This window comes from Phoca vitulina, unplaced genomic scaffold, assembly GCF_004348235.1.
Source record: "Phoca vitulina isolate PV1807 unplaced genomic scaffold, GSC_HSeal_1.0 scaffold15, whole genome shotgun sequence".
Lineage (NCBI taxonomy): Eukaryota > Metazoa > Chordata > Mammalia > Carnivora > Phocidae > Phoca > Phoca vitulina.
Window position 1 is genome coordinate 3,169,271 of NW_022589718.1, and position 27,794 is coordinate 3,197,064.

General features: G+C 51.3%; 1 protein-coding gene across 1 annotated transcript in view; it reads left to right on the forward strand.

Moving 5' to 3' along the window:
• Window positions 1–5,775: 5,775 nt before the first annotated feature.
• Window positions 5,776–27,794, forward strand: part of SFRP1 (secreted frizzled related protein 1) — a 41,743-nt gene continuing 19,724 nt past the window's right edge. The window contains exons 1-2 of the mRNA XM_032413413.1: window positions 5,776–6,478; window positions 11,469–11,546. Coding sequence (XP_032269304.1) covers window positions 5,935–6,478; window positions 11,469–11,546 — 622 coding nt within the window. The 5' untranslated portion in view covers window positions 5,776–5,934. The remainder of the gene's footprint in view (window positions 6,479–11,468; window positions 11,547–27,794) is intronic.

A 27,794-nucleotide genomic window follows, 5' to 3' on the forward strand; every position in this document is an offset into this window, starting at 1 on the left:
CTTCAGACCTAGCTCTCCATCCTCCCCACTCTTTCAAAACCATCTTTTCTTTCTAGCAGGCCCACCCCTTGGAAGAGTCTGATAAATGAATTCACGATAAGACGTTAAGGACAGCAGAAGGCTCTCCAGGTTTCTCTCCCCAGGGATGAACATTTAGCAAAGGCAGTTCAGCCTAGTGCAGAGTCAACAGGATTGAAATCCAAAGATCTGTGTTCCTGATCTGAGTGTGTCCTGCACCACAGTGCCGTGGTGGCTGGAATGGTGGTGAGGGGCCCACCACTCTGAGCTCTGGGTCTTCTGTAAAATGGGGACCATGGACTTCTCTGCCAGCTCCCGAGGCTTTTTGTGAGGCTCTAAGGCCATAACGCAGGAAGGATGCACCTGGGGAAGACAGTGGGAAGACACTCACTCTACTGGGCTGTGCCTGAGCCAGTGGAGGGAGTCTGGCGGGGGAGGGAGGCTGCCCCCTCTGCCCCCAGGGAGGCTCAGATGTGATTGCTTTCCCAGCCAGCCCTGGACAGAGGCGAAGGCTCCCGGAGGGGGGAGCGGGAGTGTGATGATGCGCTCTCCCGCTCCTCCCCCCAGCACCTCATGTGTATCCGAGTTCTTCTGGAGAAAGGTGGTGGAGCTGCCTGGTGTGCCTGCCACGAAGGGTTAGGTAAATAAGCACAGGGCTTCTTGGGGAATGTGTCCTGCTGCTGGGGCACTGGCCTCCCTGGGGCAGTCCTGGCAGATTTACGGGCCCGCCGCCAGGGAAGCATGGACCACTTCACCTCCCAGGGAGAGAGGGGAAGGAGTCACTACAGGCCTGTTTTTCCTACTCTGTGGTGTCCCAGTGAAGCCTTGAGCTCTGAGGTCAGGCCCCGACACCAGGTGTCACAGGGCTAGAGCCCCTCCCAGCTTCTCTTGCCCTGCCCCACTCCCAGGTGTGGTCAGAGGCTTCTGGAAACCTGGCCTTCTGGGTCCCAGTCTCTGTTTTTAAAGACTTATTTATTTGAGAGAGAGGGAGAGAGAGAGAGAGCATGTGCAAGCACTGGGAGAGGCAGAGGGAGAGGGAGAGAGAATCTCAAGCAGAATCCCCGATGAACACGGAATCCAATACAGGGCTCAATCTCACCATCCTGAGACCATGACCTGAGCCGAAACCAGGAGTTAGACGCTCAACCAACTGAGCCCCCCAGGCACCCCCACCCCCAGCCACTGTTTTTAACAAGATTGCTTTAGGGCCTGGGGCTCAGTGTTCACTGCCATGTCCATGTCCATGCAGGATTTACAGGAAATTCTGCTCTCTTCCTGGAACTGGCTGCGACATTCACCACCCCACGCCCTGGCCATCCTCTAGCGCAGCCTACTCTGTGTGTGCCCTGGGGAGAGAGAAGTGAGTCTGCCCGAGGCAGCATCTCTGCACCAGGTCGGCTCTGTGTTTGCACGAGAGGAGAGCCGATACAAAAGTCCCATACTCTCTTTGCAGCCTTTGTATAAGGCGCTCATGATCATTTCCCTTAGAATTCAGATCTAGGAAAGATTTTTCTTTCCTGCAGGCAAAGAGAGCTATGTGAGTGTTTCACGCTTACTTTTTGCCTTGGTTCTCGGGAAACGCAGTGAAAAATCAATGCTCAGGTGTAATGCTTCTCTCAGCTTGGGTTTTTCACATATCTGCCTCCCTCTACTACATACCTGTGCTCTTTTTGTGACGGAGGGTCTTACTGAGTACTGGCTATATGCCTGGAACCGTGATAGATGCTGGGAATGCCCATGTGAGACAAAATATGATGAGATCCTGGCCTTCCACGGGCTCACAGTCATATAGTAGATACCCCAAAGCAAACAGTTTTAAAATGTCCACGCAAGTGCTGTAATGAAGTGTCCACAAGTGCTCTCTCTGGGTGCAGGGAGGAGAGAGGGGTTCATCTGACTAAGAGTGGAGAAGGGAGGTGATGGACCGAGAGGAGGTCAGGCAAGGCTGCTGGAAGGATGGATAGTGGGCTTGCCAAATAAAATACAGGACATGGGAGTTCAGTTTAAATTTCACATAAACAGGAATAATTTATGGTATAAGTATGTCCCATGCAATAATTGGGACATACTTATGCTAAAAATATTAAAAAGCAGATAGCGTATTTTATTTTCTGAAGTACCAGGACAGGCATTAATAGTTCTGTTTTACAGATGAGAACTCTAGAGCCAGAGGGATAAAGTGCAAGTCATCCAACCGGTGAGATGCAGAACCAAGGCATTACTCTGTATTTCCTGACTCTGGGCCAGAATGCTTTTCTTTGCATTGCACCAGACCCACCACCACCCAGCCACAGCAGGACACCCTCTTGCCCTACTGCATTGCTCCTGGCTGATGGAGAGGATGCTGAGTGTAGTTCTGGAGCGTCAGAAAAACCACTGATGATAGGATAATGGGACAGAATAGGAGGAAGAGACTGAAAAGCACTCCCCCCGGCCTTTTTTTCTAGGAACAGGCAGGAAGGAGCTCTGTGTGTGGGAAGAGGCCACCAGGTAGGCACCTGGGAGGCCCCTCTGTGGCTCTGCTTGGCCCCAACATTCAGCTTTGGGCAATGGGAAGAGGAAGAATGCCTCCTTAAGCTGGTGTTATGAAGCAACAGGGAATGCACTTCCAACTTTCATGTATGGGCATCTGGCAGTGTGGGAAAATCAGAACTTTTTTGAAATGAAAAACAAGTTTAAAGTTGTATTTTCCCCCTGCTCATTCAAACTGTTCAAGGAGGGAAGATGTGCCTCCTGGCTCACAGCTCTCCCACTCTAGAACCCTGGTTTCTGGGAGCTCTGTCATGTCAATAGCATGTTTAAAGAAACTTTGTTCTCGAACTTTCTCCTCTACATACACACATTCTTGCTATTAGGGAAAGGGAGATGGGACTTTGAAGCACAAAGTTTTGATAATATGAAAAAGGACAAAACAACAACAACAACAACAAACCAACAACAACCCGTAGGCCCCTCTAAAATGCAGTCTTTAGGCTGCTCTGCCTGGTGCTGTTATATAGTATATAACTGATTGGCAGCAGGCCGTCAATGTCCAAAATCTCAGGTGTGGTTTCAAGTCTATCAGTGGTACTGAGACTGAGTCAGTCCTTCCTTTCCAGGTGGGCCTTAGGAGGATCCAGGAGTAGGGGCACCTGGGTGGCTCAGTCTTTAAGCATCTGCCTTCGGCTCAGGTCATGATCCCAGGGTCCTGGGATTGAGCCCTACATCGGGCTCCCTGTTCGACGGGAAACCTGCTTCTCCCTCTCCCACTCCCCCTGCTTGTTTTCCCTCTTTCAATGTCTCTCTCCCTGTTAAATAAATAAAATTGTAAAAAAAATTAAAAAAAAAAAAAAAAAGGAGGAGCCAGGAGTATACTACTGGATTTAGGATTCTGGGTTCTTGGTTATACCCACACTCCCTGTCTATCCTCCAGACAATTGTGTCCCTGGCATGGCTCAAGAGGCCCCTCTCTCAAGCAGTAAGACCGAGTGGGGAATTGGGAGTTGGGGGTGATCAAAGTCCACAAAGAACAACCAGGTGTGGGGTAGGTCCTCTCATGAGAGGGAGTGTGAGGTTTACTCCTGACTTGAGACCTCCGAGACTGGGGGAGGTGTAGTCACTTGGGCTACTTTCCAGAATTTTAATGGTGGACAGACCCAAGTCTTCCCACCATCTGGGGAGACTGCAAACATGAGTGTGAGGTCAGCTAAGCCTGGATTTCAGAGGTGAGAGGATGTTATCTACAAACACAACTCTTTCCAATGAGTGAGTAAACAGACACATTTGGCTTGGGACTGAGGGCCTGGCTGGAGGAAAGAAAAAGACCCCCTACCAAACAGCATTTTTTTCTCTAAATGCCCCTTGAATTGAGACACAGTTGCCTGGTCTCCTGCAGTCTATTCTCTGTGAGGAATGTCTACCCCAGCTTCTCGGGCTGAGCATTACCGATTGTTTAGGGATTAACCCTTGGCCATCCAAAGTCTTGCTCTATGGCTCTCATCTCTTTCACTCCATTCTGCCCCTCTTGCTTTGGTGCACCTTTCACTAGCCAAGAAATGACAGCAGGGCTGACCGATTGCAGATGCTTCCAGGGTGGACAGTGCAGAATCACAATCTCTGTATGGGCATGAGTGCTTTAAGAAAAGAGCCTCACTTCTTCCCAAACTCTAGTAGTTTTACTTGGAATCTGTCCATCAAGAAATTAGGTCTGTGGAGTCCAAAGCAAGCTTCCCCAGAGCTTTACAAACAAGCTGGCCCAGCGAGGCAGCACCTCCTATGGTATCTGCCTTGAGCTCTGAGATCTGTGGCCCATTTGCCACATGGGGTGGTATCACACTGCTCAGATGCGGGTTTTCAGTATCCTTGGCCTCCCTCCACCCACACTTCAAGCAGGGTGGAGACCCAGCCAACCTCATGAGCTGCTTGCTGTTGTCACCTGTCCCTGGGGTCAGTCATGGTCATACTCCCAGTTCTCTGGAGCTTGACCCTTCCTCTCAGGGTGATTTTTAAAGTATACAAAAAATTTCCAGGAACTCTGAGGGCGGGAAACTTCTGTTTCTTTGGGGGAGGGGGTTGCCTACAGGAGAAGGCCTGGCTGTTATTTCTGCTAATAACAGAAATTATTTTTTTTGCCTTCTGCCTTAATGGGGACCCTTGGTTTTGACTTGAGTTTCCTGGGCCAGCTCTGAATGGAGCATGTGTGCCTGAGTGAGGGGCTTGATATTTACACAAGCCACACTGATAAGTGCACATGTGTTTTTAATGTTTTGGCTTTCTCCACCACAAACATGTCAATGTGTGTATGTGTGCACACACAGACGTGCTGTCAGGCTGGGACTCGGGTAGGTCTTTTTCTTTTCTTTAATTTTCTTTTCTTGTCCTCCTGAAGCTAACACCTTTGTGAATAATATTTCCTCCCACACTGAGCAGCGTTGCAACAATGACCAACACCCTCCGGTGTGTTTGAGGGCCACCGTCCGGTTGTCCCACCTGGGAAGGAGCTGCACTTTTAAACCAGCGAGCAGCCCCAACTACACGTTCCCCTTGGTTTTGCGGGACCCGAGCCGGACCGGCTGGGGATTTAAAAGCAGATCTCGGTGGGTTCAGCCTTCATGAGCCCGGGTTTGGGTTTGTCCGAAACCGTCTGCCTTTGTACTGCAGCTGCGGAGGACAAAACCCAAGAGGTGGGCTGCTTGTCTAGTGGGCTGCTGCTTGAAATTAGGAAAAAGCGTAAAAAATAAAAAGTCTTCATTATCGCGTGGATTTGCAAGTACTGATAAGGTTTCTTGCTTCTCTTCTAGCCGACTCAAGTTGACCAGCGTTAACGCTCCTCTTTATCCACCCCACACTTTTATCTATTCCTTCTTTCTCTCCCTGTCCTTTTCTTCTTCTTTTCCTCTCCTTTCCCCACTTCTTCCGTTATTTATTTATTTATTTTTGGTTTTGTTTTTTAAGGGGTGTTGACCTGGGTTTAGTTCTAATAAACCGAACCCCCTTGCAAGTGAAGCGATTGGTTAATTGCGCCGGTGACTGACGTGCTAAATGAGTGCGGCTCGCAGCCGCCGGGAGCTGATTGGCTGCGCGGGGAGACTCCGAGGGCTCTGCAACAGGAGCACCGGGCACTCGAGTCCTGCAGCCTCGGAAGTAGGTGCCGCGCGCCCGCCCGCCCGCCCGCCCGCCGCGCGTCCGGGAGCCGGGGCAGCACTCGGGCCGCCGCGCGCGCTCCTCTCCCCGCGCGAGCTCCCGCCGCGGCGCCCGCCGCAGGCCGAGGGCCGCCACCCGCCGAGGACCGGGCAAGGAGCGCGCGGCCGCCGAGCCGGGCAGCGCTGGGGACGGCGCCTTTTGTCCCTGGAGATCCCTGGAAGTTTGCGGCGGGACGCGCGCGGGGAGGCGGCCGAGGCAGCCCCGACGTCGCGGGAGCGAGTGCGCCGAGCCAGCATGGGCAGCGGGCGCGGCGCGGGGGGCCGCCGCTGGGCCGCCTCGGGCGTGCTGCTGGCGCTGGCCGCCGGGCTCCTGGCCGCGGGCTCGGCCAGCGAGTACGACTACGTGAGCTTCCAGTCGGACATCGGCTCCTACCAGAGCGGGCGCTTCTACACCAAGCCGCCGCAGTGCGTGGACATCCCGGTGGACCTGCGGCTGTGCCACAACGTGGGCTACAAGAAGATGGTGCTGCCCAACCTGCTGGAGCACGAGACCATGGCCGAGGTGAAGCAGCAGGCCAGCAGCTGGGTGCCCCTGCTCAACAAGAACTGCCACATCGGCACCCAGGTCTTCCTCTGCTCGCTCTTCGCGCCAGTCTGCCTCGACCGGCCCATCTACCCGTGCCGCTGGCTCTGCGAGGCCGTGCGCGACTCGTGCGAGCCCGTCATGCAGTTCTTCGGCTTCTACTGGCCCGAGATGCTCAAGTGTGACAAGTTCCCCGAGGGGGACGTCTGCATCGCCATGACCCCGCCCAATGCCACCGAAGCCTCCAAGCCCCAAGGTCAGGCCGGCCCTTTCCACGCGCGCGAGCCCCCCAACCCAGGGCGGGCGGGGACCCGGGGGACCCGCCACGGGGAAAGCCCCTGCCACTCGGACCCCCGCCCCGCCGCTCCTCCCCGGAGTTCGGACATGCTCCCTGGAGGTTGCTCTCAAGCTGTGCGGAACGAGTTTTAAAAAGCCTCTCGTCCGTCCGAGGTGTCGCTTAGCACCTCTACCGACCCAGGTGCACGGCCGGCAGCGGCGGCTGCGCCTCGGCCCCTAGCAAGCTCGATGCGGTGCCTGGAGCGGCTCTTTGGGATCCAGGCTCGCTTTTTCCATACCTGAGACAAAGCCTCATCCTCCGTATGAAAGGAGAGCCCTTCTCCCTCTGGGAGGGAACCGAGTCCCCGTGGAAGTTTTTAACACCCGAGACGGGATGCCCCGGGAGGAAAAAACCCAAACCCAAAGCGCAGAAAGCCTAGAAAGGCCGAGAAAATGCTAAGGCGCAGCTTTGTTTATTTTCATAGGTTCGATGAGGAAAAAAAAAAATTCCACCCCCCCGCCCCCCCTTCCCCGAGCTTTCCTTAGCTAGTCATTTCAGCCAAGTAGCTCCGGGAGGACTGCAGAGCTGGCTGAGAAAAAAAAGTTTAGAAACAGGATTTCTGTTTTTCCACCCTTTTCAGGTAACTGCTTGGGGGAGGGTTGGGGGCTGGAAAGTGAGTACTCTCATTCTTGCATACCCCCTGCTTCTCCCATTTACACAAATCCTCAGGTAATTAGAAAGATAAAAATGCAATTAGCTCATTGTTCATCTCTCCTTGGGGAGTGGGGCTGCGCAAATTGGAGACTTTCTGAACAGCCCCACGGAGGAGCCTGAGCCTCCTCTCGGAACCCCTCCCACTTAAAGGGCAGCTCTTGAGTGGGAGGGAAAAAAATCCGGGAGAGGCAAAAACCAAATCAAAACAAACCAAAAATCCAGCGTGGTGGCCTGACTTTTATAGGAACGAATTCTTCAGGAGCAGAGTTGAGGCTGAAAGATGTGCCCAAAGTCCCATAGTCCGCGATGGGGAGCCATACCTGGATGCGCTTAGCACAGGGGCGCTGTCCCGAGGGGGTTTAGGGTGGGGGACCGGCTCTTGGCTGACTTAGCTCATCTTGAAGGGATGCCTAAAAAAGAAATGTCCTCTGAAGGGTTTACTCTTCCAGTGTGAGGGTGGTAGTATGGGGAAAGGGAGCCCCGAATTTGCAATGCTCCTGCTTATTCTAGGGAGAGAGGAGATTGGTCCAAAGTGACCGGCATTGGGTGGCCTGGGCCCCAGCCAGGTGGGAGAGACAGCAGTCTGGTTGCACTGCCCAGGGCACCTCTGCTCGCCACTTCCTGGGTGTCTGCACAGGGTTAACCTTTGGGGGAAGTGCGGCCCTTTGGGAACAAGAGCTCAGCAATTACCTAGAGCAAACAAAGCACTTTGTGTTCCGCGGGTGCGGAGTCATCCCCGGCAGGCAGCCCGCAGGCTTTTCCTTCTCCCCTTCCTCCCTGGCTGGCCACTGGCTGGCTGGGGGATTAGCCCAGCTCTGCCCCAGAGGCCTCTACTCCACTCCCGGTTGTTTTGGGGGGAAGAGCCCATGCCCATGGAGACCTTTGGGGGAACACCTTTTGAGGGGAGGCTGGGGGACTGGCCAAGGTGCCTACATATAGAGGGGGAAGAATCCTCCCAACTGACCCCCCCGCAAAGGCTGGAGTGGAGTGGGGGGTATCATATAATTGCTGTCTTGCCTTTGACCCCTGGGCTGCTGTTTACCTGACTGCTGCCTCCTGAGTCTGGGCCTTGGTACCATCCTCCTCTGTCCTCCCCTCTAGCCCAGGAGTGCCTAGGCAGGCACCTTCCCAAGGCCAGCTGCCGAACAGAGACGAGCCATGAGAGGACCAGTCAGGTGTGGGGCTTGGGAACTGGTTCTCCCCTCATTGTTTCTGGTGAGAGGTTCTGGCCGGAGGGGAGAGAGCACCCACTCCTCCCCAGCACTGCAGCCCTTCAGTGGGAGGGAGCCCCACAGGAGCCCCACACGACTTCCTCTGAGGTGGCATGGCCATTGTCAGCTGAGCATGGAGGTGGGAAGGCTCTGTGTGTGTGTGTGTGTGTGTGTGTGTTTGCAGGGGCAGGTTGAGACAGACCAAACTACCAGTTCTCATGACCTTATGGCTAGTGGCTCCAGAATGGGAACTGGTACTTTGGGGTAAGAATAAATACACAGGCACTACTTTTATTCTTTCTCTTTAGTCTTTGAAATTAAAGCCAAATTTTCAAGGCAACGCATATCTCTGCATGCTATTCACGTAATTGGGCATGTTTTGGGGTCTTGGGCACACCTTAGGGGCCATGTGCTAGTAAAGATCAATTTGGTAATGAGAGAGAAGTCAAAAGATACTTTTCCCTCCAACAGGCTGACGCCGCGGCTACATCAGCGTCTGTCCCTGCCTGTCACAGGAGAGGCATAACTTCGTCAGCTTTCCAGGAAAGTTATTTCTAAATCTCACGCTTACATTAGACCTATCCATTCCCAGGCCAGTACATTGTTGCTCCCCCTTCCAGCCAGGTTTCACTGACTGAAGTTGGATGAATGAGCATATATTTTTAGTTTTATTTATTTATTTTTTTGTTCAGACGTGTCGTGCGTTAGATCAGCCTGGCCGTTCTAGTCACGGATTGCAGGGCCCACGGTGCCCTCACATGTCCTGAGAGCCTCCAGAGGGTCTGTCTCGGGGCGTCAAGGAGCTGGCCAGGGAAGACCTGCTGTGTGTGTGAGAGAGAAAGTTTGCATGTAAATTTTGTGTGTGTGTGTGTATTGGGTGTGTGTTTGTATAAGAGAGGGAGAGAGAGCTGTGTCCATGTGTGTCCTGATTTTTAAAAAATCACTTAATCGTGACTCTAGTGTTGGACTGTCTCCTCTCCTCCCCCTAAAATATTAATGAAACACAAAACCTTTCAGTTTTTTGGTTCCTTTGCTTTAAACATTATTTTAAATCTACCTTAAAACAGCAGTTTAGTTCTACCTCTCAGATGGATGGTGGATTTTTCCCGCTGAGGCGGCCTGCAGGGCCCCAAGGACACACCAGAGGGGGGCATAGATTAATATTGCATTACACATTCCTCCTTTCCCTGGATCAAGCTGCTCCAGAGTTGGCCAAAAGAAAAGTCAAGATGGGGGTTAGCTCACCCCATGAGCTCTTTCTACCTTGAGAAGCGCTGAAGGTCAAACATTCATTGGTGGGCCTGAAGAAAATGGCCCCGTGGGCTACAGAGCCCCTCAGGGAACTCAGAGGGTCCAGAGGGGATGATGTGAGTGTGCCAAGGGGACAGTGTTTGATATTCTCACTGCCCGGGCCCTGCTACTTGTTCAGTCAAGATTATATTCATAAAAACTTCCAGTGTGATAACTTCCACTTAAAAAAAAGTAAGTAAGAGAACAAGGAAAACCCCAAAGCATGGTTCACTCTCCCGGGATAGGTAACATGGTCCTTCCCATATTTCAGGACTCCTTCTGTTTTTCTCCCCATGGAAGCAAGAACCATAATGCGAAATTCTGGGTAAGTTTTTCCCGTTGTCAGAAACACTACCTCCAGAACCTAATTTCAAGTTCTGGCCGAAAAGCAAATTTCCAAATTCTGGGCCAAAAGACAGTCACACAGTCTTCTGCTTGGAGTGTGGCTGTGGTTCTTGCTGCACTGAGCATCTGGATGGTGTTTGGCCCTGGGTACAGAGTGAATGTGGGAGAGGAATCTGAAGAAAGATGAAGGGGTGTGGTCCCTGCGTGGAAGTGGGGGTGACCGGCTGTGGACCAGGTATGTCCTGGGGGCAGCGCTGGCCTGGCAAGGCTGTGCAGCTCTCTCCATAGCGTCTCCACTGTGGGAGGCTTGGCCCATTTCACTGAGCCACAGGGGACCTCACAGGCAGGAGACTCTGCCATGGAGGCCACAGGAAAGGGCAGGACAAAGGGCCTTCCATCTTACCATTTTACCTTGGGGTGACTTTCCTCTGCTCCTCAGTGCCAGCCTGGCTTGGACCCCAGTGCTTTGCCAGGGGCGGAGTGCCCTTCGAATGTACTAGATTTCCTAGATCATGGATTAAACTCCTCGTGGTTGATGGATGATGGTGGGGATGGTGGTGATGATGATAGGCCACCTCAAGCCGTCCGGGGATTCCACTGTCCCGCTTTCTCGCTGGCCTCCCACAGAGATACTCCACCTCCCAGGGGTCCCCTCCAGCGGCATTTTGGCCTGGAGGAGGCCTCTGGCTCTGGCCTCAGAAGTCTCTTCCCCCTGTGCCTAGTGCCTGGCAGTGGCCCTCATGCCTACCACACACACACCTCCTCTTCAAAGCACTTCACAGTGTTGTGAAAACGCCTTCAGAGGGTCCCCCATCTCCCCCGCCCCCCGGCCCTCCCATTTGGCAGCTCTTGCTGGTGCTGCCCCCAGCCCCCACCCAGGTGCTCCTGCCTCCCCCCACCCAGCGCAGGCAGGAACTTGCACTGCAATAGCCCTTTTGGAGACGGGTGTTCGGGGCCTGTGGCTAGGGCTGGTGTGTCTGAGTTTCCTTCTTGGGTCCTAGAGAGCAGGTCAGATTGATCTGCTGTCCCATTGGGCGTTTGGGAATGGGAAGGGGGCAGGGATCAGAGAGGGATATTTAAGGGCGAGGGGAGAAAGAACCAGAAGCAAACACCTGGAATAGATGCGCACTCCCCATCAAGCCACAGTTCACAGACCCGCCCCTGCCTAGTCCCAGATAAGGTTGGTTTACGTGATTGTGTCGTATTCCACAGTTCTAGCCCCCAGGTTTTCAAGAAACTGTGTCTGTTGGCTTTAGGTCCAAGGCTCCAGGACTCTTTGATTCTGCAGCTGCCCTTCAGAAATTCCAGAAGACCTTTAACTACTTCCAGCCTGGTCCCAGGGATAGCTCCTTCCAGAACCCCTATCCCTGTCACTCACAGCTCCTCTTTCTCCTCCTTTCCCTTCCTAGGCACAACCGTGTGTCCTCCGTGTGACAATGAGTTGAAATCTGAAGCCATAATCGAACATCTCTGTGCGAGCGAGTTTGGTAAGAAAGCACCCCTGGCCACCTCTGGGAGGTTTGGCATGGTCCCTGCTTCTTCCTGGTCTGTGTCCCTGGGGAACAGAGAGCCTGTGGATGCCTCTTTCTGGAGCTTCGTATTCTCTCCCTTCATTCTCCCCCAGGGGTTGCTTTTCTCAGGCCCATGGAAATCTAGATAGGGTGGAGAACTGGCTCGTTTTTATTAAAGTCATACTTGGCTTCTGCCCTTCTGTGTGAAGGATCCCTGGACAGGTTTTTGGGAACCTTCACTAGATTTGGAGGGTGGCAGATTCGAGGACAGATGGGGAGGAGTTAGGGAGCAACACCACTCCTTGGATGCTCCCAAGAGGTGCACCCAGGAGGTCCTGCCGGCTGCTTGGCTGGCCTTCCTTCCCTCCACACTGGCTCTTTCTCCATCCACCCCTAGGTGTCAGCACCACTCTACCCAGGCTCTGAAATGCCGGGGAGGGGGAGTCCAGCCGCTGGGGGCATTCAGATGGTCCCCCCATCAGGTCCTTCCTGGCACAGAAAATTGACCTCCCTCCAGTACCGAGAATTCTCTCCCTTCTTCCCAAACCACTCTGGGTTAAAAAAGAACTCCAAATCAGCCCTTACAGCCCCAAGAGAAGGGCTGGGTGGGGCCTGGGGAGCAGATCTCAGGGGGGCTTTTAGGGATGCCCCCTGTAGTCAGCCTCATAGAAGACCTGAACAGCTCCAGACACCCTGAGTCTGTCTCTTCTGGGAAAGGTAAATGTCAACCGCATTCGTTTGGAAGGCTGACTCCTTCAATTTCATATGGATGCTGAGCAGTGGCTCTGCTTAGGCCAGGCCTGCTTTGCTGAAGGAAGGTTCAGCCTGACACTGAGCGGTGCATTTCTCACAATTCCTGCTTCGTGTCCCTGAGGCTGCAGTTCGTGCAGAATTCTTACCAGGAAAAGCAGAACGGTAGGTATGAGTCTTTGGCCATTCAGGCGACCAACTGCATGTTTTCATTAACCAAGCATATTAAAGCATATGGAAGGGCCTTCCACTGGTCCACTGGCCAAGGGCTGTGTCCGAGTCACACGAATATGACCTGTACATGCAAATGGAAGGAAATCATACACGTGACACACATTCTCGGGACTGTCATTGTGACTGAGGACAGAAGTGGGAGAACTCAGACCCTTTGCTGCAAAGAGCTTCTTGAGGGTGGATATGCCTTGCATGTTTTGTTTGTGCACTAGGCATCTCTGCCTCCTTTGTTCTTGGTGGGGGCCTGCGGGACCTCTAGGAAGTTTGGTCTGGAATGCATTTTCCTGCCTGTCTTTGAGGCACATCCTTTTTTCTGGTTGCCGTTTTAAATGAACCCGAAGAAAATGGTAGAGGGCATCTGAGGTGATGTGCGCAGACTGTGCTGACCCTTCCATCATCTGGTAGTAACTTGTACTTCTTGATGCTCACCCCCTTGCTTCCTTGGGGGTGCCAAGAGCCCAGCTGAGCATGGCAGGTCTCCTGCTGTGGGGTCTGTGGGTGCACAGTCCCACGCTGCGTTAGCAACAAGCTTTTCTTCCACAAATGGGGTTGAGATTCCTTCCCAAAGATGCATTTGGGATAGAGAAAAAAAAAATCTCTCGGAAATCCTGACAAGAAGCCTTTTGCGGTGTCACTGGGGCAGGAAGAATCTGTTGAGATAGGCTGTGATCCCAAAGAATCGTTTCAAGGGATAACTGAGGGGCCCCATTTGGATTTCACTGATCCTCTTCAGATATTGTAAATGAGCACACTCACTTTTAGAAGTTGGCCCCCTGATATTTGCGCAAATCCAGGAACCATATTAAAGTAAACTCTGAAAGGTAATATATTAGCTATGACTTCTATCAGGCTCAACTCCTGAGGGAAGAGTGATGGAAAACTCTGGAATTCAGTGTATGAAGGAAGTGATTGACTGACCATGCCTTCCTATTCGGGAGCTCAAATTCAATGTATCTGGTCATTCATTGATTCACGTATCCATTCATTCAACATTTCTGGAGGGCAAAGCACTGTGCTAGACACTCAAAAATACTTACCTAGAGTAAATTACAATTTAATTAAAATTTTTTTCTTAAACACTGACCAAACACTAATCAGTGATTTCCTAGAGAGTCATGGAGTCATGAGATAACTCACCAGCTGAGGAGGGGGCTGTGGGAACTCAAGGCCAAGTTAATGTTAAGGACTTGTTAATGTTAACTTGTGAGAAGAGAATCCGTGCCTTTATGCTCAGAGTCTTTGGAGCTTACCACCCTGAACTTGTCATCAGGTTTCCTCCCTCCACTCCCACTTACTCATCAAAGTTCTGGTAATTGGGGGTTTTGTGGCAACTAGTTCAACTAGAGACATTCCCTGGAAGTGGGCCGAAGAGGCAGGCTTTGGGAAGGAATTTGAACGTGGAAGGTTGACCTTATGGTGTAGGGTAAGGATCTAGAGGGTGCTCAGGTAACTCCCCTGGGACGGATATCCTTGCCCCACTGTAGTAGCTGCCTACTAAGTCAGCAAGCCACCTGCTTACTGCTTATGGGAGGGAGGGGTAGATCTCGTTTTAATAGCCAGTCAGGTCTTGGCAGATCTGACTGATGAGTTGTTTGGGACTGTGTTCCGTTCGCCCTGGGCTGATTTTCTTGGCTTCAGAGAATTTCTGAGGTCCTCCTGGACCCTACAGGTCATCATATCAAGTCCACTTACTTCATAAATAAGGAATCTGACTTTGCCACCTGGAGTTCTTTTACTCTCTGGCCTGCTGCCTTCCTCATTTAAGAGAAGATGAAGAGCCACTGGGCTTTGCCACAGAGGCATTTATCCCCTCAGCATGGGTATGGTGTATGCCAGGCTTCTTTGAACTGGGTGCAGGAGAGACTTTTTAGTTTTTTGTTTGTAATGTTCTTATAAGGCCATAAATCGGATTTTTTTCCCCCCCAGCTCTGCAGGGGCTGAGCTTAACTCTGCCCTTCTCAGCATCCTGGAGAATTCAGCCTTGTTGAGAAACTTGTTTCTTAGCTCAGTTCATTTCAAGTAAGTGAGGCAGTCAGCCACGCTGATGGGATTCAGTTAGGAAACAAAGAAATTCAGCAATGCAAGCTGACACACAACAGAGAAGAAAAAGAATGTTTTACTCCCTACTCCAGGGATCAAACTTCACATTAAGTGGCCCTGACATCCCCGGTGGGAAGACATCAGGTTGTTGGAAGGCTTTCTGTGAGCTCGAGGAATAAGGGGGTGCATTCCTTCTGGGTCAGTGCACACACTCGCCCTCCTGCCAATGCATCCTCAGACTCCTGCAGCCTCCGTGGAGCTGGGCGTGCACAGCCCGTCACCTCTTTCGCAGGCGGTGCGTTTTAAAATCTCTGGCAGGTCTGCTCGGCCACTAGTCTCTCTACCTCTGCACCGTACCCCGCCCCTCAGTTCCGAGCGCATTTTTTTTTCCCAACAGGGAAAAGCATCAGTAGAAACACCTGTGTGCTGATACTCAGGAATGCAGCTGGATTAGCCTGGATCAAGTACCAGATGTGGGAAAGCCGAAAGTTAGATGGTGCAAAGTCTCTGAATTCAACATGGTGGCCAGCCTGTCTGCTGTGCTGAAATTGGGATGCACTGCTCTGGTTTTTGTTCTCGGCTTTTCTTGCTATGTGACAACAGGGTGCCGCTCCTTTCTCTTCAACAGGCCAATATCGTATTTGCAAGCTGCCCCGCTCGTAATCCTGCTGGTAACAACTCGGTGCCCATAGGCATCTTTCCCTCACATTAGCTTATCCTATGGGTATCTAGATCTGATTTATAATTGCTGGGAGGTTAGGACCCCGCCTCCGGCCAGTCTCTCTGGCTTCTCCAGTATCTGTAAATACTCTTAAGCTTTTCTGCTAGAAATGTGCATGATGATCTACTTCTGCTAAGAGTTCAGAGCTTCCTCTCATACTGGCTTCTCCAGTTTTTTGAACCTGAGAGTTCAGGTGGCAACTTCTTTACCCCAGTATTTTCTTGCTGTGGAAAAAAAGATTTCTTTGCCCCCAGAAATTTTCCTTGCCTTCTGGAAGGATTTTTTTTTTTTTTTTCCGTTTATATGTTTCCTCATAAAGAGTAAAACCATACTTTGTAATACCAAAAGGAGTCAAATAGGAAAGGAAAGAAACCAGCTCTCATTGTTAGCATTTGGGAGTATTTCCTAGAAGAAGTCTTTTCAGAGGTTCCTGAAACTTCACTAATCTGTTCTTGCTCTGCCTTACTCATCTTTCAAGGTGTCTTGGCTGTGCTGCTCTTTGGAGGCACAGTGTTTTACTCTGAAGGGCACTTTGATCTCTTGCAAAATGTAGATTCAGCCTTTCCAAGCTACTGTGCTGGAGGCCAGTTTTCCTCACCTGTGGGAGGAAACCCAAGGTGTAGCTTGGAAAGTAACAGTAACACAGTAATTGCGGCATCTGTAAGCTGCTGGAGAGCAGGGTCTCTGTCCTGCACCCTGTTTTACCTAATGTGAGATGCCCACTAATCGTGAAATGCGCTGTTTGTTTTGTACCAGTGACAAAGGAAGCATGCTTCACGTTAAAATGTGAAGATAATCCGTGTCTTAGAATGAACAAAACAAGGCCTGTTTGTACTCAAACAGTCCCAGGAGCAGTCCCCATGGTAGGCAGGAAATAAAAGTTTGTCAGATGGGACGGTAGGGGAGATGGAAATTGGACTTGGACTTCCTTTTTTTTTTAGATAAAAGGAGAAAGCTCCTTTCCAAGTGACTATGTACAACATGTTTATTAATTTCAAGGAAAACTTCACACTCTGTTTTGCGTGACTGAGTGTATATGCATGTATGTTAAAAACAGAACAAAAGCACTCACATCCAGAAATCTAGTTCAGTGAAAGTAAAATTAAATAGACGGGAGAAGGCCCACAGCTCCCGGAGTGGAGTTGGCAGGCTGAAGACCCCTGAAATACATCTCCCATCCACAGATCTGTAAATACTTGGAAGGGATCGTTAAGGCATTTCATGTGAGGGAAAACGTGGGGTCGGCGCTTTCATCCACGGGAAGCATAGCCCACAGCTCGCAGCCTGGGTCCCGTTCGGAGTAGCCTTCCCATCCGTGCACGGGGGTCTGCTGTCCGGTGCATGGCCCGTGGCTGACCCAGAAGCCTTGAAGCCTTTGGTTGGCTGGGCCGGTAGTGATGTCTGTTCCCTGCTCACCTGTGGTCTCAGATTGGAGACTGAGCAGGCCCCAAACCTGGGGTCCTAGCCAGAGTAATCAGGCCCTGGGCAGTTTGGGCTGAGGCCACATGGGGACCACTTTGCACTCTGAAGCCATGCTAAGAAACATCAGGGCAAAGGTGGGAAAGAGCCACATTTCCCCTTCTGGTGAGTGTGGTGCTCCCTGTCTCCATGCCTAATTCTCTCTTAGCTCCAGCGGGCAGGAAGATACTTGGGTAAAGCAAATTTCAGTGAGAATCACTCTGCTTTAGCAGAGTGGAGCCTGTGAAAGTATACTGAAGTATGAGAAAGGACAGAGAAGCGAGGATCTGTGGATGGGGCACGGCGTTCCCTGGAACTGAGTTCAGTCCTTCCTTTTCTCCTATGTGCATGCCCTGCAACACTGGGCAAATCCCTTCCCCGCTCCAGGCCTCAGTTTCCCTCTATTTCATAGACCCAGGTATAGGTTTTGGTGAGGAGTAGAAGAGATGGTGTGTCAGGAACCCAGGCCGGACTCACTAAACATTCACTGCGGTGATCCTTCCAGGGACGGAAGTAGCCCTTTCAGGGACGGCCACCTGTCCCAGGCCTCCCCTGTGGCTCTCCCCAGAGAAACGAGAGGTGCATCTCGGGAGCTCTCTGTTCTCTGTTCTCGGTCTATTTATTGAAATCTTTCCCAAACCTAATTCTGTTTTCAGCCCTGTCCCTTCCTTGCGTCACGCCGGAGTGGCTGCTTTTCTTTGTCCTAAGAGTGATTTCGCTGCGGGTGCAATTGGCTCAGGATTGGCTGACACACGACTTCCCCTCCTTGCGGCCAAGTCCAGGTCTGACTCGGTTACTCCTTGGGACAGTCAGTGGCCAAATGGTGTGGTTGGGTGTCCTGTGAGGTCCTCTCCAGCTGGTGATTCTCTGATTAAGAGTGGCCCTGCCCCATTTCTTAAGCCTCCTTATCTTTTTTTTTCTTTTTTTGTAAAGTTATTGTGGTAAAATATACATAACATGATATTTACCATCTCTGTTAGATGTACAGTTCGGTGGTATCAAATACACGTGCGTTGTCGCGCAGTCTTCCCCACCATCCATCTTTGGAGAGATTTCATCCTCCCAAACTGAAGCTGTGTCCCCATCAAACACTAACTCCCCATTCCCCCTCCTCCCAGCCCCCGGAAACCACCATCTCATTTCTGTCTCTATGAATTTGACGATTCTGGTACTTCATGTAAGTGGCGTCCTGCAATATTTGTCCTTTTGTATCTGGCTTATTTCACTTAGCAAAACATCCCCCTTATCATGTGATGTATGGATAGACTATGCTGGAGAAGGGGAGCGAGAAGGACTGACCCTCAGCTTCACCTCTGTTGTCTGAAGCTTTTCTGGGTGTGGGTGGAGAAAGGTGGGGGGAAGGGATAATTTGGGAAATGGGGGCTGTTCACAGTTTGCACAGGCGGCCCATGTCTTTGGGTGCCGTGTTGCTCATTTGTATCCCTTTGTCATTCTAAAGACACACTGAGCTGGATGGAACCTCAAAGATCGTCCAGTCCAGGGCTCATGTCACGGACTGAGAAAAATAAGACTCAGATAAAGGAGTTAGTCATGTGATTGCCCAAGTCTGCTCTTCCTGGCATCCGTTAAGGTTTCTGTTCCCACCAGCACTTACCTGGGCAGCTGGTCCAGATTTCATACCTGTCCTCCTTCACATACTCCCATGCCATCAAGGTCCCCTCCTGCCAGGAATGGTGGGGAAGCTCCCTGGGAAGAGGATATAGGGTGCTCCTTCACTGCTTTCAGAGCCTGTGGGATGGAAACGGACTAGTAGGTGTGCCTGCCATAGGGAAAGAGCTCAGCAATCATCAGTTTCTTTCTTTGTGGGGAGGCAGACAGTGCACTAGAGTAGAAAGAACATAGGCTTTGGGCCAGGGAGACTTGGATTAAATCCCAACCCTATGAACTGAGTGACCACGAGGGAGCCTCTGAACCTCCCTGAGCTTGTCTCCTCACTTGCAAAATATGAGTGGTGATTCCTGTGTTACTGTGTTATGGGGAGAATTGACTCAGTCAAGTGTGTGGGGTTCCGGGAATATGGCTGCAGCTCAGTCCATAATCATGATTATCTCTTCTCATTGGAAAGAATAGTTTCAGGATGGAAATTAGCCTAGGTAGGAGGATTCTGGCACGAGTGAAATCAGCTTGTTTGGCAAAAAATTTTTAGGAAATGGAATGGAATGTTTTGGTTAATTCTCTGGTTAGCAGAGGATTAGACTGAAGAAGGCTTTTTAAAAGCCCATTTGGAAAAACTTGAAAAGCTCTATGCAGCTTCAAGGTGCTATAGTTAACAAAACCCAAACAAACCCAACCCAACCCAAACCAAACAGAAAACAACCCTGTGTATTCTTTCTAGAAGTTAGATCTGGGTTTTAGTTTGATGACACCCTAAGCGCTGTGCCCATGGAGCTTGGACTGACCGTATGCAGTTTTAGGATGTGCCTCCTGAAGGTGGTTTTTTTTTTTTTGGTTGTTTGTTTGTTTGTATGTGATTTTCAGAAATTTAATTCCTGATATGCGTTTTTCTACTCCTAATTTATTGGGTTCTGTTTAGGAGAGGTTTTAAAGCCCTGTGTGTTATACTGCCCTCCGCCCTCTTTTTCTCAAGCTGGATCTCCAGGGCATTTGCTTCTTTTCCAACAATGGCCTTGTGGTATTTGTGAGATGCACTCCCTTTAACCAAAAAACAGGCTAATTTCAGAGAAGTGAGCAAGCATTTAAATATTGGTAAATTCCATCCAGTTTTGCAGAAATGAGCCAGAAGCTCCAATTTGTGTGTGTGTGCGTGTTTTTTTTTTTTTAAAGGAGAACAAATGGCCAAAGAAATGTCAGGCCCTTGCCCTGCCCTACCCTGCTTAGAGCAGCCAATTAAACATGCATTAGCTTTGGAAGACTTCTCAAAGGCCTATAGATTAAGTTTGAAATCTTTGTTTAGTCTTTCAGGAACACTGTCACACGGATGATTTATCAAAGAAAGTTGTTTATCTGGCAGTAAAATAAACTCTGGGCCTGTTCAGACTAAAATTTCCCGTGAATTTCTACCAAGGTAAACACTGGTAACTGGCAGGTTGCAAATTCCGTGTGAAAGCCAGACGCATACACTAAATATTTGAGCGATAGCTTTGCTGTGTAAGAGGTCTCGGGACTGTCACTAGCACTGTCACTCCCACCGTGGCCCCCGAGAGTCTGGCACGGCAGCCTTGCCTGGAGCAAGACCCGGCGGGGCGTGTGGGCGCGGGAGCGTCCTGTGCCGGGTGGGCCTCCCTGGGCTCGAGCGCCGCTGGCACTGGGGCCTTCCTGGCTCAGAGGGGCGAGCCTCAGGGTGTCAGCATCCCACAAACAGCCTGTGGTGTGTGAGGAGGGACGTGAGCCTGAAGCAGCCAGTTTAGGTTGCTTGGAAGATAGACATTCGTCGGACCAGACTGGTAGGGGGCTGGGACCGGGACGCGGGGGCAGTGAGTTCTGCGGAGCTTGAATGGTAGCTCGAGGAGTGCTGCCGACATGTCCCTGGGGCCATTGGCTTTGCTCGCTGGTGAGCGATCCTTCTGGAAGAGAGAGGGCAGGTCTGGTTCTGTCAGTGCCCACGACATGTTTGAGAGAGGGACTGAATGAACACATGAATGGTGGTAGAAAAGAAAAGAGATGAAAGAAAACCTTCTAGGTCTTTCAAAGGAAGATATTGTGGTCATTGTGTATAGTGGCTTTTCGGGGAGGGACGGCTGAATTATAAACAGCTTGTTCTTGGACAGCTCTGGTCCACGAGTCTGGAGCTTCTAGATCACCCTGGCCTTGGGTGGGGTCCCTATTGCAGGACCGAGCTTAAAGGTGTTCCTAGGGGCCTCCTGTAACTTAGGCCTCACCCTGGGTCCCTCTCATCCTGACTTCTTTAGTGGGTCAGGGAGAGGAAGCCAGGACCCAGGAGAAGAGGTGATGTTTGTGTCCTTGGTGAGGGCGTTTGGGGTGGAGGTCTGGGCTCAAGTGCAGAGACAGCCTCCATGCTCGTGTTTAAGTCTTGAGAGTAACTGGTGCTGGTCGTTCGGGGTGGGAGGGGCTGCGGGTGTGTGGGGCCAGGCTGTTCCGAGGGCTTTTGAGGGATGGGTGTGAAGGTAGCATGTGCTTACCGACTTGCAGATATTTAGGGGAATTAAGTATTTCTTTAGGGCAGGACTTAAGGGAAATCATTCACAAATTCTGAAAGGATGTCTGTGAGTTGTAAAGAGATGCCAAAATAGCGCTCTGGCAGTGGGGAAAAATGAGGAACCAGCTTCTCCTCCGCTGTGTTCTCACTCACTCGGGCAGGGTTATGAGAACAGCTTTCTTTGGTTCGCTCTCGTCCTTGATCAGCGTGCTCTCCAGGACATATCCTTCTATAAGAACCTCAGATGTCTTCTGTTCTCTTTGTGAGCCCTTTGAAAATTCGTTCATGCAGGTGTGTCTTCCACAACAGATCCATTCAGCTTCTGGAAATTGCTTTAGAGCTGAAGGAAAGCCCTATCTCTGTGTCTGTGGCAGCAGAGTTAGAAACGGGGGCCTGGAATTGGCACTTGAACCCGAACAGACAGCTGCACCTGGAGGGTGAGCGGCCTCCTGCAGGAGTCCCTGGGGGGCGGTGGCACCAGCCTGCCACGCAGACCTCCTGGACCCAGAGACTTGCCTGTGCTCCTTCCAGGCTTCCTTTGGTCTCAGCTTTGAGCCAAGAACCTGCTTCTCATCCTCAACAAATTTAAGAATCTGGTGGATGAGGCAGGCCTTGGCCATGCTTGTTTGTCTCTGTTCTCTGGTAACTTTAGAAGCTCTCAGGCCTGAGGAAGGAGGGTCTTCCGTGGGGGCTGGAGAAATTCAGGGAAGTTGACCAGAGGAATGAGTATTCTAACTTCAGACTTAAGATTAATGGAGAAAGTAAAGACTGGAGATTAATGGAGATTAATTAATCCATTAATTAAGATTAATGGAGAAAGGAAATTCCTGGTGTCAAGAGACAAGGACTGGGAAAGGAGTTGAGACCCCAAACAAATAGTAGTAATTCTTAAATGACAAAACCCAATTCAGGTCAACAAATACGGGTAGAGAATATCATTTGTCAGCTCTCACAACTGAGTCAGCATCCTGTGTTAAGGCTTTGCCCTGGCTGAAGACTTGGGGACACAAAGCCTGAGCCGAGATGTGTTGGAAGGAGTTGGCTTTTGTGCTGTCCGTGTAGCCCGCCGGGAGGGTGGGGTGCCCAGCTCCCGGAGGAGTCGGGAAGAGCAGGTGTGTTACAGTGCTTACCCATCCAGTGTGGCCACGGGCCCCAGACACCTCCCAGGCCGCTCACGGCTGCAGGAGGAAAGGAGGTCAGTCATTAAGTATTGCCGTCTGCTCTGGGCAAGGAGCTGAGAAGTAGAAGGGCGAGGCAGCAGATGAGGGCAGCCTCTAACCCCCACAGAAGCTGTGACTGCTTGCACCCAGAGGGAGCAGAGCTACCTGGAAAGCGTTACCACCTTTATTCTGAGATGCAGAGGCGCAAAGGGGCTCAGAAGTCCGCAAAGTGCCACATGCTGCCCAGTGGTGTCCAGCCTCTTAGGTTACAGCTTCTTTACTCTTAACCATATTCATTTAGAAACAGGTGTATGATGCGTACACGTGTGTGTGTTTTCTTTTGCAAATCCATCTGCAGCAGGTATGTGCTCTTGCACAGATTGAATTCAACAGACAGTGGTTGAACATGTACTGACTACATGGCCTTGCTAATACTTTGTACTACATATGCTCACCTTGGGATCCACACCCAAGGAGATTCCAGTTGCGCACAGAAGCGTTTGGATCATTTCTTCCCAGGCCTGGGAAGAGGGGACTCCCATAGTTAAAGCCAAAGAGATGGTCTCTTCCTCCCTGCAGGTCTTCCGAGCTCTGAAGTGAGCCCTTGGCAAGGAAGTGAAACCTTAGCTGGCCGGAAGCTCGCTCATACCCGTGCAGATAAGTACAGGCAAGGGGAGATTTTAGTGGGCCCAGTTCTATCCTGTAGTGCCTTTTACGCTGGATCCTAGGTGAGAAACCTTGTACAGAGCCTCCAGATGAGGTGAGAGTCGCCCACTTGGTCATGCCTCCGTCGGAGTAGGAGCTGGTGAGTTTTGGAGGTGGAGGTGGGGATCTATCTGTGGCTGAGCTCATGGGGGACTGGGGCACCTTCCCCCGCCTCATTCCTGGGGCCCTCTGGAGGCCAAAACTTCCAGTTTGCCATGGGCTTCCCGAAGGTGCTTCTCTTCTGCCTCCCAGGCCTGGCACCTGGCCCTTGCGTGCCTGCTCCACATGGCATTTCCTGCCTTTGAGGTGGAAGCGCCTCCATGGGCTAATGGCATGTGAGTGGTAGAGGTTTAATAAATGCCTGGATTGAGGATGCATCCTCTGTCAGCCTCAGCCCTGATTAGCACATATAAGAGTGGCTGGGCAGGATGATTGGGATGTGGTTGCTGCCCTCAGAGGGCTTACCTTCTGAGGGGATACAGAGGGGGAAACAGATACACGTAGTACCGTGTCATCCTATGCTGAAGTTCCTGGAATAGCTAGGAAGTGGGGGCTGTGGGAGCACAGGGAGGGGTCAGAGAAAGCTCCAGAGAGGAGATACCTTGTGGTGTTCTCCAGGCATTGGTAGGAGTTTGTCAGGCTGAAAAGATGGGCATAGGAGGAATGGTCTATGTGGAGGTCCCAGTAGAGGTCTGGACGTGGAGGTATGACATTATCTGCATATTGAGGAGCAGTGAGTCTTTTCGCAGTCAGCTTATAAGGTGTGTGGAGGCAAACATTTAGAAATGAGATCGACAAAATAGGCAAAAGTCAGGTCACGAAGGGCCTTGAATGCCATGCTAAGGAATAGAACATTTGTCTTGTTGGCACTGGAGAGGTATCAGAAACCTATTTTGGAATGTTACTTTTACTCGCATCTTAAAAGAAGACCTTGGGAAGGGAGGGAGACTGGAAAGAAAAGGTACTCATTAATCCAAAGCAGTGAAATGCTAACGGCAGAACTTCAGGCAAGATATTTTGGATAGACGAGTCTGCGGGTAGGGGTGAGGAGGGGCAAGAGAGGAGGCCCTCAAATCACATCCTTAAGAGAGGGCCCAGGGCAGTGCCGGCCAGGCCTGGGCCAGCTCTGGGCCACCCACTTGAAGGAGCCCCCGAAGGCTGGCCTGATGAGGTCAGCACGCGGCCCGGGCATCTGCTGTGGTCAGGGCCCCCCAGGAAACCTTTGTTCTGGGCGTGCGGAGTGGGAGCCGGAGCCTGTAATCAGCTCAGACCCGGGTCGCGGCAGAGCTGGTCATTACCATGAGCAGTCATCATTAGGAGCTGTCATAAACTGCCCTGACTTTTCTCTCCAGATCTTGTTAGTGGCCCAGGCAGGCAGCAAACGCAAGTGCTTCTGGAGCCAGCCCCATAATCGCTGGACGGGGAACGGTATTAGCCAGAGCCCGAGGGGCTGGCTTTCTGGAGGAGGGAGGTGAGAGGGGCTGTAGCCACAACTAGGGACAGGGGGAGAGGCCACAGATGGGGTGCGTGAGTGGTGCGCGTGTGTGTTCACACCTGTGTGTGCATGGCTAGGTCTGAGGCATGGGCGTAGATGCGCGTGTGGAGCCGTGGGCACCAGGGGCTGTGCGCGTGTTGTCGTATGCACAGCTTATCTGCGGGGCGAGCACGACCATGCCAGTCAGCTGCTTGCACGGCTAAGAGCAGCCTGCCTCTTACAGCCACTCTGGCCTCTCCAGGAGCTTAGTCTCCGCTGGTGAGGTCAGAGGCTTCCCCTCCCGCCAGCACTTCAGAGAGAGGCCTTTGAGAACATGCCACTGATTTCCCCACCTTGGGAAGGCTTTAGGGACATCTATAAGGGCTTTCTCCACAGCCTGTCTCTGTGCGAACCCGGCGCCATCTTTGTAAGTTTGGGGAACACTCCTATACTCTTGGTGTTTTGTTTATTACCTCAAACGCCAACTAGGCCTCTTTTGTTTAGGTTTTTAATTTTTTTTTTTTTTTTTCCACAAGTCCATTTAGAACTGCTGGTTCTCTGGGCAGGAGTTACTTCCTTAGCAGATTCGAGTGGTTAGCAGGGATTATCATAAAGGACATGGTGTCATCTCAAGGATCTTAAAAGCATATTGGAAAGAGCACACATACCCTTAGGAGTCGTACAGACCTGAGTCCAAGGCCTGGTTCTACCACCTACTGTGTCAACCCAAGTAAGCCACTTAACCTCTCCGAGACTTATTTTACCCACCTGTCAAAAAACAAAAATAAGAACTCTGTGCAAGGAGATAATATGTGATGTGATAGAAAATAGCACAATTTCTGGAGTCCCAGGTTCTAATTCCAACACTGACACTCGTAGCTTTGTGACTGAGGCCACTTCGTTAAAGTCTCTGAGCCTATTCCTTAAGCAAATTGAAGGGATTACCTGAGGTGATCTCTAACGCTTCTTCCAGCTCTGGAATCGTACTATTTTCTTCCTCAAAAACTCCGTGATTTGGGTTTCCTGATCGAGTATCTTTATCAGTGCCTCCCTGCTCCCCAGGCGTGTTCACGGGGAGCACTGGGCCTTCATCTTTGGCACATGTGGAAGAGAAGACTGTGCCTAAGAGTGTGCAGCAGATGAAAAGTGCTTTGGATGCCCGAACTGAAGAGTTCAGTTGGGGTTGCAGGCCTACTGCACAGGGCAACGCGTTGTTGCCCCGTGGGTCAGCATTCCCTGACAGGGCCTGGGTGGCTGCTGGGCGTCCTGACCTCAGCCCCTCTCCTTGGACTGGTCCCATGTTGGGATCCCTCTCCTGACCACGTTCCCAGGGCTCTCATTCTTCCCTGTGCTTACTCGGAAACCCAGGAATGGAGGGCACAGGAACCCCTTTGCCCGCATGGGGAAGGAGAGCATGATGGGAAAGCAGCTTGGAAGCAGGGAACATGTGCTTTCTAGACCTCAGCCTCACATTGTAATGCCAGCTCCACAGTTGACCAGCCATGAGACTTCGGCCCAGTCCTGTTATTTTCTCACCTACCGCACAAGGATAATCGTGCATCCTTGTCAGAACTGGTGTGTAGACCTCATGAGATCGTATTGAAAAGTCCTGGAGATGACAGGTGCAAATTCACATCTAACCAGTTACTCACCCCTGGTCACAGGTGCCATCTTGCAGTTCAGCTTGGCAACCTCAGGAAAGGCTTTCTGTTCAAGTAGGGGCTGTCAGCATGCACAGCGTGGCCGTATTTTCCCTAAAGCACTCATAACACAAAGCCACACATCCTTAAAAAAGAAAAAAGTGAAGGGTGAATGCGGTTTACAGATATATCAAATCTGAACCGGGATAGTAATGGTGATATTTTTCTCAGAGAAGCTTAGAAAGAGTTTTGGAGGTTATTAAAATATAGGCTGATGTAACCCCTGATAATTTCTGGGCTCACGAGGGGGGGCAAATATTAACTGAAGACCGAAGTCCAAGGCATTGGGTGGGAGAGGACCCTTGGAAAACTTAGGCCTGAGACTTCATGACAGCCTTGCCCCCAAAGAGGGGACGGTGGCCCCGGCAGATGTGGCACATCTGGGAACCTCTATCCTTCAGTCGAGAGTGACTTTTATTGGCACTCTCTGTGCTGTTCCTCTGCACCGAAGCCAGCACAGAGACTGAGTATTCAGCACCCCTTTGGCCCGGGGTGGCCGGTGGCAGATATTTTGTGCAGGTAGGAGCTGTGAAGTGGGGGAAAGTGAGCTGCGGGCCATTGCACCTAGGTGTTGTGGGCTCAGGTTGGATGTTTCCCACTCTCCAAGGGGCCTGGCAGTTCTCTTCCCATATCCTCCTCCAACTGGATGAGTCTGTGTGTTTAAAGATGTCTGCTTCTTAGGACTACAAGTGTCAGGAGGACAGGAGATGAGAGCGCTGAGGTTGTCTGGTCCAGCAAAGGGAAGACATGTTCTGCGTAGCTCTGGTAGAAGCCGGCTTGTTGAGGCAGTAAAACTGATCAACAAGGTAGCGGGGTCTCAACCACAGGAGCTATTCAAAGGCTAAATGGCCTCTTGCCATGGTGCATGAACTTCTTTTCTCGTGAGGCCGTCAGATGATTTTCCCAAGGAAGGGGGAGGAATAAACTGCGGCCCCAGCTCATGAGATCACCCAGCAACGTGGAACTCTGGAGATATGTTTCTTTCTTTTTTTTTTTTTTTTAAAGATTTTATTTATTCATTTGACAGAGAGAGACACAGCGAGAGAGGGAACACAAGCAGGGGGAGTGGGAGAGGGAGAAGCAGGCTTCCCACTGAGCAGGGAGCCTGATGTGGGGCTTGATCCCAGGACCCTGGGATCATGACCTGAGCCAAAGGCAGACGCTTAACGACTGAGCCACCCAGGTGCCCCTGGAGATATGTTTCTATTCAGTCATGGGTAGACCCCCTTTTCAGCAAGGAAAGGGGCAACTTCTAGGTGTGCAAACTCAACCTCGAGGTCGTTCTGACTTGTGTGTCTGCAGGGAGGCCCAGACGGCTTGAAGCATTCGGATGGCTATGACTCTGAGGGAATGTGCCTCTAGTTGTCAGAAGGGAGGCCCAATGGAGCTGGAATGAAGTGCAGGCCCCAGCCTGGGCCTCCCTCTCCTGCCCTTTCCTTCATACAAGCAGAGCCATCTGGTCCACCCCCACTCCCTGGTATCAGTTTTCCTGGTGACTTTTTACAAAATCCTTTTCTGCCTTCACAGTCATGTAACTGTGTGGGATGGGGGAGGGCGGTGAGAAGGTTGAACATGAAGCTGCCCCTTCACTGGGAAAGGAGAATCAATAGACTGTGTTGATTTTTCTCTGTGACTGACAGCTCTTTGCCTGGAGCCTTCTTTTCTTACAGACTTAATGTGTCTTCTGGCAGATTTCCTTGTTTTGAATGATTACTCAAAGTAGAGAGCAGGCAAGCCTAGCAAAGAACTCGGAACTTTTCTTTTGCTCATCATCCCCACCCCATCCCCCTCTCCTGATGCTCTCCGGGAATCGGTTGGTGAGCAGACCGAATCTAGTTCGGGCC